Below are 12500 nucleotides of genomic sequence, written 5' to 3'. Positions count from 1 at the left end.
TGCACGCCAAGCTGAGCCACGACCGCCACAACCACGAGCTGCTCAAGCAGCGCCTGGCCACCCACGCCACCCACGCCCCCAGGAAGCAGCCTGCCCACTCCACGCCGGTTAAGGGCGCGCCCACGGAGGGCGTGGCCAGCCCCGGAGGTCGGGCGGGGCCTCGTGGGGGCGGCAAGGGGCGGGTGGAGGCCAGCCCAAAGTCCTTCCTACGCCCCACCTCCAGCTCGGCGATGAAGGCAGCGGGCGGCGCCGCCCACGCCGCCCCTGCCCCCCGCCGCCTGGACTCCAACAGGCGGCCCCATCCACAGGCCACCCGCAAGGCGGTGGTGGGTGACGCCCACGCCCGGCGGGCCCATGCACGCGCCAAGCAGGGCGACAAGGAGGAGGACTGTGGCGAGGCCAAGCAGCGGCAGGACAGCCAGCCCGAGACGCCCGACAAGGATCAGAGGGACTCCCCGCCGCCCACGCCCACACCTGCCCCGTCCACACCTGCACCTGCATCACCCACACCTGCGACACCCAAACCCTCGCCTGCACCTGCCTCGCCTGTGGCTTCCGCCCCGAACGTCACGCCTCTTAGCTACCCTCCCCCCTCCCCGCAGCCATTCCCCCCTGCCGCTGTTCAGACCGGCCCCTCGCCTTCTCCTCTCCCCTCTCCCGCCTCCCAGCCTGGCCAGGCCCCGCCCACGCCCACGTCTGGGCCGGAGAGCCGCCAGGAGGCCAAAGCCCAGCCGCCGCCCCAGACGTGTTCACGGCCCGTGGGGCTACAGGCTGCGCCCGCGCCCAGCAGGGAGGCCGTGCTGCGGGGCGTGCGGGCACGGGTGGGGGAGGCGTCGCGGGGCGGGGGCGTGGACGCGGACAAGGACGTGTGCGAGGCGGCGGCGGAGGAGGAGGAGGAGTTTTACCGCGTGCGGGTGAGGACCAGACTGGTGAGCTACGACAACAGCACACTGGTCATCAGGAACACCTCCAGGGGGGACGCCGCGCCCCCAGACCCCGCCCCACTCCCCTGCCGCGACCCTGAGCCCCAGCCACAGCCCGCCACGACCCTCCCAGAGGCCCACGAGGACCACCAGCCCCCTGCTGGCCCGCACCCCCCGGCCCAGCCAGACCCCAGTCCCCCCGTCCAGGCCTCCCCCTCCCACCACACTCCGCCCACGCCGCTGGTGTCCCAGCCAGCCATGGTGGCCGCCCCGCCCGCTGTAGTCAACGTCTCGCCCGTTCATGCTCGGGCGACCTCCGCCCAGCTACACGCCCACGCGGGGGCCGTGGCGGGGGCCGTGGCAGGGGCGGGGGCGGGCGTGAAGCGGCGCCTCACGCTGCTGGTGAATCGTGGGCGTAACTTCTTGGCGGAGGTGTACAGCGCCACGCAGAGCCGCCTCGACCATTACAGAGCGGAGGGGGCGCCGCGCCCAGGCCCCCCGCGCTATTCACACGCCACGCCGCCCCCCTGGAAGTGGAGGTGAATCCCATGTGGTTGTTGCAGCACACCCCCCAGGCACAGTGGTTGCCCACTCAGTGGGAAGAGGGAGCGGGCGTCCCTGCCATGCCCCTGCACACCCCTGAAGGGGATGCGGGTGGAGCAGGGGCGGTGCTGGTGGAGACGCCCGTGAATGGAGAGGCTCAACAAGACGCGGCCGCAGGCGTGCAAGTGGTGGTGGACGAGGAGTGGATCAAGAAGAACATCCTGTGCACGTGCAAGTGTCGCCCTCCACCCGCCACGAGGAGCGAGGAGGAGCTGGTGGAGGAGGAGGAGCAGAAGAAACCCGAGGAGCAGGATGCCGAGACGGAAGAACATAGCAGAGATGATGAGAGTGAACAGGCAGAAAGACACGGAGAAAGAGACAGTGACGAAGAACAGGAGGAGGAGGAAATAAGAGAAGGAAAAGAGGAGGAGGAGGAGGAGGAGGAGGAGGAGGAGGAGGAGGAGGAGAGGCTTTGCTACTGCTCCTGCCACGAGGGGACAGAGGGGGCTCCGCTCCCTCACCTGCCCACGGAGATTCAGGAGCTTCTGGACGCTGATCACGCCAGGTGGGTCACACACACACACACACACACACACACACACACACACACACACACACACACACACACACACACACACACACACACACACACACATTTTCAATACATCTATACATATTTAATGAAAGGTATTCTATTTAATAAGGATAAATAAGAAAATTATACTCAAATAGATGTAGCGAAAAATTTAAAAAGTTTAGAAGATAAATGAACAAATATTAAAAGAAGGAACATTTGAACATACGAAAGGAAAGAGAGTGAGGAAAATAAAGTGAGAAAAGATAAATAAAAAATAAACAAACAGAGAAAAGAGGGTTAAAATATAGATAAATGGATAGCAAAAAAAAAAAAAACATTTAAACTAACGAAAGAAGAGAAAATGAGAGGAAAATAAGGAGGGAAAAAAGTAAAAATAAAGTAAATACAAAGAAAAACAGGAGAAAGGTTACAGTATAAATGAATGAAAAAAACAAACAAAAGAATAAACATTTAAACTTACAAAAGAAGAGAAAATAAGAGGAAAATCAAGAAGGAAAATGAAAGTAAAAGACAGACAGACAGACAGACAGACAGAGAGAGAGAGAGAGAGAGAGAGAGAGAGAGAGAGAGAGAGAGAGAGAGAGAGAGAGAGACAAAACTCCATTAAATCCGTTTTCTGTGTGTGGATGAAAAACAGGCAATACCACTTGAAACTTTTTAATGTGTGTGTGTGTGTGTGTGTGTGTGTGTGTGTGTGTGTGTGTGTGTGTGTGTGTGTGTGTGTGTGCAGGATGTGGGTTGTGTCCGTCCTTGAATCCTCACAAATCACACACACACACACACACACACACACACACACACACACACACACACACACACACACACACACACACACACACACACACACACAAGCATCCTGTCCCTTTTACCTCCAGGTGCTGTATAGCTTTGTTCTCTCCAGGGGGTGAAGGGGAAGGGGGAAAGGGTAGGGGAGGAAAGGAAAGGGAGGGGGAAGGGGGAGAGGAGGGAGATGAAATAGCTTCTCTCTCCCCCTCTCCTCCCTCCAATAAACTACCCCACCCTCCCCTTCTCCCCTACCTCCGCAGAATGCAGTTAGAGAGAGAGAGAGAGAGAGAGAGAGAGAGAGAGAGAGAGAGAGAGAGAGAGAGAGAGAGAGAGAGATTCTGCATTTATAATAAAGGAAATAATAATAATAACTCAGATGTGGAAGAGAGAGAGAGAGAGAGAGAGAGAGAGAGAGAGAGAGAGAGAGAGAGAGAGAGAGAGAGAGAGAGAGAGAGACTCGACCCCCAAGAAGTACAAGAAAAATAAACACAAAGAAAACAAATAAACTAAAAAAGAAAAAGATTAGATAAAAGAAGAAGAAATTCAAAGGAAAATAAAGAGAAAAAAAGAGAGAGAGAGAGAGAGAGAGAGAGAGAGAGAGAGAGAGAGAGAGAGAGAGAGAGAGAGAGAGAGAAAGGCAGGGGAGAAAAATAAGGGTCATTTAAAAGAGAGGGAGGAAAGGGTAAGGGAATGTCAGAGAGGGGGGTGAAGGGTGATGGGGTGAAGGGGTAAAGTTTGCGAGTAAATGGGGTGGAGGAAGTGATTGGATGGGGGGAAGAGAGAGAGAGAGAGAGAGAGAGAGAGAGAGAGAGAGAGAGAGAGAGAGAGAGAGAGAGAGAGCAGTCGAAAGGTTTTACATGTAGCGATTAAAAAGTCCTTGCTCTAATCTCTCTCTCTCTCTCTCTCTCTCTCTCTCTCTCTCTCTCTCTCTCTCTCTCTCTCTCTCTCTCTCTCTATAAGGTATGCATGGTTTAATTAAGTTATGTATGTTTTAATTAAGTTAGGTATGTTTTAATTAGGTAAGGTTACGTAAGGTTAGGTTAGGTTACGTTAGCTCGTTAGTTTTGGTAAGTTAGATTAAGTTAGATTGAGTTAGGTAAGACTTGAGTTATTAAAGCAAGACAAGTGAAGGTAACGCACAGGTAAAGGTAGATAAGGTAATTAAAACACGGAAGGTGAAGGAAGGAAGAAAGTGTGTTAAGGTATGAAAGTAAGGTTAAGGTATGTTGTTGTTGTTGTTGTTGTTGTTGTTGTAAGATTAAGCAGGGTAAGATAAAACAAGGGAAGGGTAAGGGAAGGCAGGACAGGGTAAGGGAAGGCAGAGCAGGGCAAGGCAAGATACAGGTAAGAAAAGTAAGGTAAATACACACCTGTCAGATCACCGCTTGATTAGACGACGCCAGGTAGACATTCTCTCTCTCTCTCTCTCTCTCTCTCTCTCTCTCTCTCTCTCTCTCTCTCTCTCTCTCTCTCTCTCTCTCTCTCTCTCTCTCTGACAGTTTAAGGGCAAGACACCCAGTTTGGAAAAGTGAGTGTGTGTGGCCTGTCTCTCTCTCTCTCTCTCTCTCTCTCTCTCTCTCTCTCTCTCTCTCTCTCTCTCTCTCTCTCTCTCTCTCTCTCTCTCTCTCTCTCTCTCTCTCTCTCTCTCTCTCTCTCTCTCTCTCTCTCTCTCTCTCTCTCTCTCTCTCTCTCTCTCTCTCTCTCTCTCTCTCTCTCTCTCTCGTGGACTGAATAAATGTGTGGGCTGTAATCCAATCAAACAATCTCTCTCTCTCTCTCTCTCTCTCTCTCTCTCTCTCTCTCTCTCTCTCTCTCTCTCTCTCTCTCTCTCTCTCTCTCTCTCTCTCTCTCTCTCTCTCTCTAGACAGGTAAACACTTAATAAGGTAGACAGGTAGGTCCGCCCCACTCATAAATTTTAAGTAACCCTAATTGAAAGGTTAAGATTCCCCTAAAAAGGCAAAGAAAACGTAAGAAAAACGGTAGAAAATGGATAAATATAAGCAGCAGGTGTGACATATTAAACACACACACACACACACACACACACACACACACACACACACACACACACGTACAGTACTCATGCTCTGACTCACCAATGAATAAAAAATGGTTAACTCTGCCTTTTGGGGAGTGAAAGGAGAGAGGGAGAGGGGGAGAGGGGAGAGGGGAGAGGGGAGGAAAACAGGTGGTGCATTGGAGAGGGGAAAAGGTGAGGTTAGGTTAAGGTGATTTGTTTTGGGGGGGTGGGGGGTACACACACACACACACACACACACACACACACACACACACACACACACACACACACACACACACACACACCTGTCGAAATTAAAGGGACTCACACCTGTCTTGTTTTTTGAGTGTTACCTGAAGAGATTATTGATTTTGAGAGAGAGAGAGAGAGAGAGAGAGAGAGAGAGAGAGAGAGAGAGAGAGAGAGAGAGAGAGAGAGAGAGAGAGTTTTGGGTGTTGTTGTTTTTGTGGGCGAGTAGTAGTAGTAGTAGTAGTAGTAGTAGTAGTAGTAGTAGTAGTAGTAGTAGTAGTAGTAGTGATAGTAGTAGTAGTAGTAGTTGTTGTTGTTGTTGTTGTTGTTGTTGTTGTTGTTGTTCTTCTTCTTCTTCTTCTTCTTCTTCTTCTTCTTCTTCTTCTTCTTCTTCTTCTTCTTCTTCTTCTTCTTCTTCTTCTTCTTCTTCTTCTTCTTCTTCTTCTTCTTCTTCTTCTTCTTCTTCTTCTTCTTCTTCTTCTTCTTCTTCTTCTTCTTCTTCTTCTTCTTCTTCTTCTTCTTCTTCTTCTTCTTCTTCTTCTTCTTCTTCTTCTTCTTCTTCTTCTTCTTCTTCTTCTTCTTCTTCTTCTTCTTCTTCTTCTTCTTCTTGACCTCACTTGCGTCATCAGCCTTCTGTTTTTGACCTTGCATGACCAACCCTCTCATTATCCTCACGGTATGACCCTCTCTCCCCCCTCCCTTCCTCTCCCCCCCTCTCCCTTCCCCCTCATTTCCCCTTCCTTCTCCCTCGCTTCCAAATTCCTTTCCTTCACATTTATTTCTCCCTTCACTTCTGTTCTCTCTCTCTCTCTCTCTCTCTCTCTCTCTCTCTCTCTCTCTCTCTCTCTCTCTCTCTCTCTCTCTCTCTCTCTCTCTCTCTCTCCCTATCTTCATTACTTTTCCCTTTTCTTCTCTTCCTTTCCTCTTTTCTCTTTTTTCTTTCTCCTTCTTCCCTTTCCTCTTCTTTCCCTTCTCTTCCATTCCTTCTCCTCTTCCTTGTTCTCTTTTCCTTCCTTCTCCTTCCCTTCCATGTTTTCCCCTTCCTTCTTCTTCTTCGCCTTCCTTTCCTCCTTCATTTTCTTCTTCCTCTTCTTTCCCCTTCTTTTCCCTCTCCCTTCTCCCCCTCTCTCTCCCTCTCTCCTCCCTTTCCCTCCCTTTTCCTCCCTTTCCCTTGTCGCGTGTCCGTTCCTGTTTGATAATAGTGACGGAATATGATATGAATGTGGTCTCTCTCTCTCTCTCTCTCTCTCTCTCTCTCTCTCTCTCTCTCTCTCTCTCTCTCTCTCTCTCTCTCTCTCTCTCTCGTTGTTTATCTTTTGTTTTTTTGTTTGTCATCTTTTTTATATTTTTATTTTCCTTTCTCTGTTCCCTTTTTCTGTCTTCATTTATTTATGTCTTTTTTTTCCTTTCTTTCTTTCTCTTCTCTTCCTCCTTTTTTATTTATGTGTTCTTTTAAATTCTTGTTAGTGTGTGTGTCCGTGTGTGTGTATGTGATTTTCTCTCTCTCTCTCTCTCTCTCTCTCTCTCTCTCTCTCTCTCTCTCTCTCTCTCTCTCTCTCTCTCTCTCTCTCTCTCTCTCTCTCTCTCAGGTGTGCAATAACGTTTACCTGTCTCTTCAAATATTTACCGGAAGTGGTGTGTGTGTGTGTGTGTGTGTGTGTGTGTGTGTGTGTGTGTGTGTGTGTGTGTGTGTGTGTGTGTGTGTGTGTGTGTACCCTCACCTGTTTCTTCCTTTCTCCTGGCAACACTGCTTACCTGTCACCTCACGTGCGGCGTTGGCAACACTGCTAGCGTGGTCTTACCTTGCACAGTATATTTCACGTGGTAACGCTGGCGCCCCACGTGACCTGTCAGCTGAGGGGGGAGGGGGAGGGGGGATTAGTAGTAGTAGTAGTAGTAGTAGTAGTAGTAGTGGGTGGTGGTGGTGGTGATAGTAGTAATGTTGTTGTTGTTGTTGTAACTGGAGAGGGAGGATAAGAGGAGGAGGAGGAGGAGGAGGAGAAGGAGGAGGAGGAGGAGGAGGAGGAGGAGGAGGAGGAGGAGGAGGTGTAGTCGTAGTTGTAATTGGAGGAGGAGGAAGAGGAGAACGATGGCAGAGAGAGTGTAACAGTAATTGAAGGAGGATGAAGAAGAAGAAGAAGAAGAAGAAGAAGAAGAAGAAGAAGAAGAAGAAGATGCATTCCTACCAGAAGTAAGAGAGAGAGAGAGAGAGAGAGAGAGAGAGAGAGAGAGAGAGAGCAACGAACAAATGAACCAACAAACCTAACATACGAACCAACAAACGAACCAACGAACCCACAAACGAACTAACGAACCCAATGTCACCCGACCCAAAATTTGTAGCCTTAGCGACCTCGAATGGGTCATAGAAAGGTCAGGTGGGGTCACAGGGAGAAGGGGGAGGGGAAGGTCACAGAGAGGCCCTTGTTCCGTGTGGAGGAGGAGGAGGAGGAGGAGGAGGAGGAGGAGGAGGAGGAGGAGGAGAGTGAGTGTTAGAGGAGGAGGGGAAAGGAGCTATGTTACATTTCTCCTCCTCCTCCTCTTCCTCCTCCTCCTCCTCCTCCTCCTCCTCCTCCTCCTCCTCCTCCTCCTCCTCCTCTTAAGGATCTCTCTGAGTCACGTTCAAGAGAAATCTGTGGAATGTTGTTTATTTACTTCCTTCTTGCTCTTCCTCTTTATTCTTTTCTCTTTCTTCTCCTTTCATCTCTTCGTCATCTCATCTCGCGTCTTGTTTATTGAATTATTCTTGTTTGTTGTTGTGGTTGTGGTTGTGGTGGTGGTGGTGGTGGTGGTGGTGGTAGTAGTAGTAGTAGTAGTAGTAGTAGTAGTAGTAGCAGTGTTGAAATAGTAGTAGTTGTAATTCTTCTTCTTCTTCTTCTTCTTCTTCATCTTCATCTTCTTCCTCTTCTCCTCCTCCTCCTCCTCCTCCTCCTCCTCCTCCTCCTCCTCCTCCTCCTCCTCCTCCTCCTCCTCCTCCTCCTCTTCCTCCTCCTCCTCCTCCTCCTCCTCGTTACATCACACTTGGCAATATTTCTTGGTATACGAAAAGAGGAAGAGGAGGAGGAAGAGGAGGAGGAGGAGGAGGAGGAGGACAAGAATTAGAAGAAGAACAAGAAGAGAATGCAAACAAAAAAAGAGAACAAAACGAAAAGAAGAAAAGGAAGAAGAGAAGAAATAGTTTCCTTAAATATTATTCCTCCTTTATTATTTCCTCCTCTCCTCCTCTCCCTTATTCTATTTATATACTTTGGGCGAACATGGGAGGAGGAGAGGGAGAGAAGGAGGGAGAGAGAGAGGGAAAAATAGAGCGAGGGATGAAGGAATGTGGAGAAGGAGGAGGAGGAGGAGGAGGAGGAGTAAGAAAAATTAAGTAATGAATGTGAAGGAGGAAAATGTGATGAAGGAGGGAGGGAAGAAATCTCTCTCTCTCTCTCTCTCTCTCTCTCTCTCTCTCTCTCTCTCTCTCTCTCTCTCTCTCTCTCTCTCTCTCTCTCTCTCGGTATACAAGATAACCATTTTTTACAACTTTCTCTTTCTCCTCCTCCTCCTCCTCCTCCTCCTCCTCCTCCTCCTCCTCCTCCTCCTCCTCCTCCTCCTCCTCCTCCAGACGACGAAATGGAAGAGAAGGGTAATTTACTGGTCAAGTGGAAGAGGTGGAGGAGGAGGAGGAGGAGGAGAAAGAGGAAGAGGTGGAGGAGGAGGAGGAGGAGGAGGAGGAGAAGCTTAGAGAGGGAATCTGGGTGGTAAAGGTCTCTCTCTCTCTCTCTCTCTCTCTCTCTCTCTCTCTCTCTCTCTCTCTCTCTCTCTCTCTCTCTCTCTCTCTCTCTCTCTCTCTCTCTCTCTCTCTCTCTCTCTCTCTCTCTCTCTCACATACATCCCTTCGACCTTCCATGTAATCTCCCTCTATCCCTCCTCCTCCTCCTCCTCCTCCTCCTCCTCCTCCTCCTCCTCCTCCTCCTCCTGTCACCCAACCTCAGTGATTTTTTTTGCAACGGAATACCAACATTTCTTGCACACACACACACACACACACACACACACACACACACACACACACACACACACACACACACACACACACACACACACACACACACACACACACACACACACATGACTCAGGATTATCATTCGTGACTGTTGTGTGTGTGTGTGAGAGAGAGAGAGAGAGAGAGAGAGAGAGAGAGAGAGAGAGAGAGAGAGAGAGAGAGAGAGAGAGAGAGAGAGAGAGAGGGGGGGACCTAAATGTCTTGTCTTCCTATCCTATCTTCCTTCCTTTCTTCCCTCCTTTCCTTCTTTCCCTCCTTCTCTCCTTCTCTCCCTCCTTCTCTCCTTCTCTCCCTCCTTCTCTCCTTCTCTCCTCTCCTTTTTTGGACAAACTAGGATGTGCATGTCAGACTATACCTTAAAAAGAGAGAGAGAGAGAGAGAGAGAGAGAGAGAGAGAGAGAGAGAGAGAGAGAGAGAGAGAGAGAGAGAGAGAGAGAATTTTGAGGCCAGCTAAATATTTGGTGAGAACGTATACTGAGAGAGAGAGAGAGAGAGAGAGAGAGAGAGAGAGAGAGAGGGGGGATTGAAAAGATAAGAAGGACAAAGAAGAAGGAAGAGGGGAGAAGAACAAAGGAGAAAGGAAATGGAAGAAATGAGAAGAGAAGAGAAGGAAGAGAAGAAGGAGGAGGAGGAGGAGGAGGAGGAGGAGGAGGAGGAGGAGGAGGGGAAGAAGTGGCATGACTCATCTATGTAACCTCTGGATAAGGAGGAGGAGGAGGAAAAGAAGAAGAAGAAGAAGAAGAAGAAGAATTGAAAGAAGATGAAAGAAAACTGTGATGAAGGAGGTGGAGAAGGAAAAGAAGGAAATGTGGTAATACAGGGATGATGAAGGAAGGAAGAGAGGAAGGTGATAAAGGAAGGAAGGAAGGAAGAAGGGAAGGAAGAGAGGACAGTGATGGGAGGGGAAATGGGAGTGGGTGGGAGGAAATTGAGGTAGTAAGTGTGTACCATTTAGAGAGAGAGAGAGAGAGAGAGAGAGAGAGAGAGAGAGAGAGAGAGAGAGAGAGAGAGTGTGTGTGTGTGTGTGTGTGTGTAGCCGTAAGAAAGTTAGATAAAAAGAAAAACGTAGAGAAAAAATATAAGAAATTATTATGAAAACAATTTTCAGGAAAAAAATAAGAAAAAGAAAATGGAAAATAACAGAAAACGTAAGAGACGTAAGAGGGAAAAAAATAACAAATATAGGAAAAAGGAAAATAAAGAAAAAGCGATAGAAATAAGAGAAAAAAGAGACAAGGAAAGGGGGAATAAGAAAGAAAAATTGAAAAATAAAAAGAAAGGGAACAAAGCGAAAGATAAAAAAAGGGAAAACAAAAGGAAAAAAAAATAAATAAATCACTAGAAAACAATAGGAAAGAAAGAAAACGGAAAAAAGAGACAGAAGACGGGAAAAAGAGTTGGTCTTGTAATTATTCAACCCTATTTTTTCCTTTGCTCCCCATTACGCCTCCCCATCACCCACCCCTTCCCTTTAACCCTTCTAACCCCTTCCCCTGCCCCCTTCCCCCGTTCTTCATTAGCCTCCTTCACCTGGGCGCCTCCCTTCCTAATTAGAGATGATAATTTACCTGATGAAAAAAGTGTTAAGTGAATTTTTGGCGTGTTTGTGTTAATAATTCTCTCTCTCTCTCTCTCTCTCTCTCTCTCTCTCTCTCTCTCTCTCTCTCTCTCTCTCTCTCTCTCTCTCTCTCTCTCTCTCTCTCTCTCTCTCTCATTACTCATTTTTTAAGAGAATTTTGATGTTAGATATTTTGACATTCATTTATTTTGTTTGTTTGTTTGTCTGTTTGTTTGTTTGTCTGTCAGTCAATCAGTCAGTCAGTCACTTAATTAATGTGCCTACTTTACTTATTCTTTTTTTTAAATTTGTATTATGAAATTTTTTGATGGTAAACATTTTAACATTTAATTAACTATTTACGTAGTTAGGTTGGTTGGTTAGTGAGTTAGTTTGTTAGCATTTCCTATTTTTTATTTATTTATTTTTATTTATTTATGTATTTTATTTTATTTATTTTTTCTTTTATTTTTTATTTATTTATTTTTATTATTTTTTTTGGGGGGGTATGAAAAGTTTGATAGTAAACACTTTGACATGCATTTCTTCATCCATTTAGTTAGATTTTTTTTTTATAATGCCTGAAGGAAGCATCTTAATAATTAGTTAGTGATCTAGCTAGTTTTCTTTTACGTGTGAAGAAGAACAGTCAGTTACTTCATTTTCTTTCACGCATGGAGGAGCACAAACTGGCAAAAAGCACAAAATTCTCACACACACACACACACACACACACACACACTTGCCCTAACTTTTCCCCTTTCTTTTTCTTCAGGATGTGGTGGACCATCACGGGGAACTTCGGCAATATACTTCCCATTGACTGGAGCAAGACCTACACGCGCCAGCAGTACCTACCTGTCCTCAACCTTAATGAGATGAAGGTACACACACACACCTGCCTGCCTCACCTGTCTCAATTCTTCTCAGTTATGCTCATATATTTTTTTTTAGCTTTATGATGTTGGGAAGTTTTGTATTTGATTTTTGGTTTGTTTTTTTTTTCTTTATTTTTCTTTTATTTGGCTGTGTTTGTCTTGTCTGTGTCCTAATTGCCAACTTTTTTTTTTCAAATGCCCCGTGGAATTGAATGGATATAAATAGATTTTTTTTTAGACCTAGTTTTTTATATATATTTTTTTCTTTCATTCAGTCCTAAATGTAGATGGGCATTTATTTAACCCTTTGAATGTGTATTGTGACTCATATTATCAAGTACGCCCATTGTTTTTTTCCTTAGTCATGAACATGTGTGTGTATTAGAAGGAAACTTGGCTTTTTATTTTTCACGTACTGTACATGATAGCGTATATTTAACAGCTTGTGCATTAAGGCGCTGCGCTGTATCAGGCAGGGGGGAGACAGTGACAGCAGGGAGTGAAGGCAATGAGCGATATGCTGCATTAGCCCACCGTTCACTATCGAGGCAAAACAAACACAGATATTCAAGTCAAGTGTAGGATTCACCAGTCTCTATTTTAAGCTGCGTATTCTTAAACGTTCCAGAGTCTTATTGATTGCTGTTGTCAGGCGCCAGGGGAAGTTGTTTGGGGTTCTCAAGGGCGTGTTCATGACCCCAGTGGTAGCTTGGCAAGGGTTCTGCGGATTTGAAAGGCTCTAGTGAAGGTTATTTAGATTTTTCGTGGTTGTAATGGTAGTTCAACAGGTATTCTCTTCCTTAATAGACACTAGATGAAGTTATTTACGATTTTCAAGGGTCCTCGTGATTCCAGTGATAGTTTAAACATTTGAAACACTTGAAGCATTTATTGA

The 12500-nt window shown here is 47.0% G+C and overlaps 2 protein-coding genes across 6 annotated transcripts in view; both read left to right on the top strand.

The window, feature by feature from the left end:
- The window catches only part of LOC135091398 (uncharacterized), a 21077-nt gene extending 19611 nt beyond the window's left edge, over positions 1-1466 (top strand). For both annotated transcript variants that reach the window (XM_063989018.1, XM_063989017.1), the window contains exon 2: positions 1-1466. This exon is cut by the window's left edge and continues 193 nt beyond it. In XM_063989018.1, coding sequence (XP_063845088.1) covers positions 1-1466 — 1466 coding nt within the window.
- Positions 1-12500, top strand: part of LOC135091399 (fasciculation and elongation protein zeta-2-like) — a 72466-nt gene that overhangs the window by 45052 nt on the left and 14914 nt on the right. For 2 of the 4 annotated variants that reach the window (XM_063989021.1, XM_063989019.1), the window contains exons 1-2: positions 1472-2031; positions 11503-11611. In XM_063989021.1, the coding sequence (XP_063845091.1) occupies positions 1472-2031; positions 11503-11611 (669 nt within the window). Of the gene's footprint in view, positions 1-1471; positions 2032-11502; positions 11612-12500 lie in introns of those variants that run through there. The other 2 variants (XM_063989023.1, XM_063989022.1) reach the window with 1 other exon arrangement.

Source organism: Scylla paramamosain, chromosome 37 (assembly GCF_035594125.1).
Source record: "Scylla paramamosain isolate STU-SP2022 chromosome 37, ASM3559412v1, whole genome shotgun sequence".
Lineage (NCBI taxonomy): Eukaryota > Metazoa > Arthropoda > Malacostraca > Decapoda > Portunidae > Scylla > Scylla paramamosain.
Note: the sequence above shows the minus strand (reverse complement) of the source record. Positions and strands in the feature narration are given on the sequence as shown.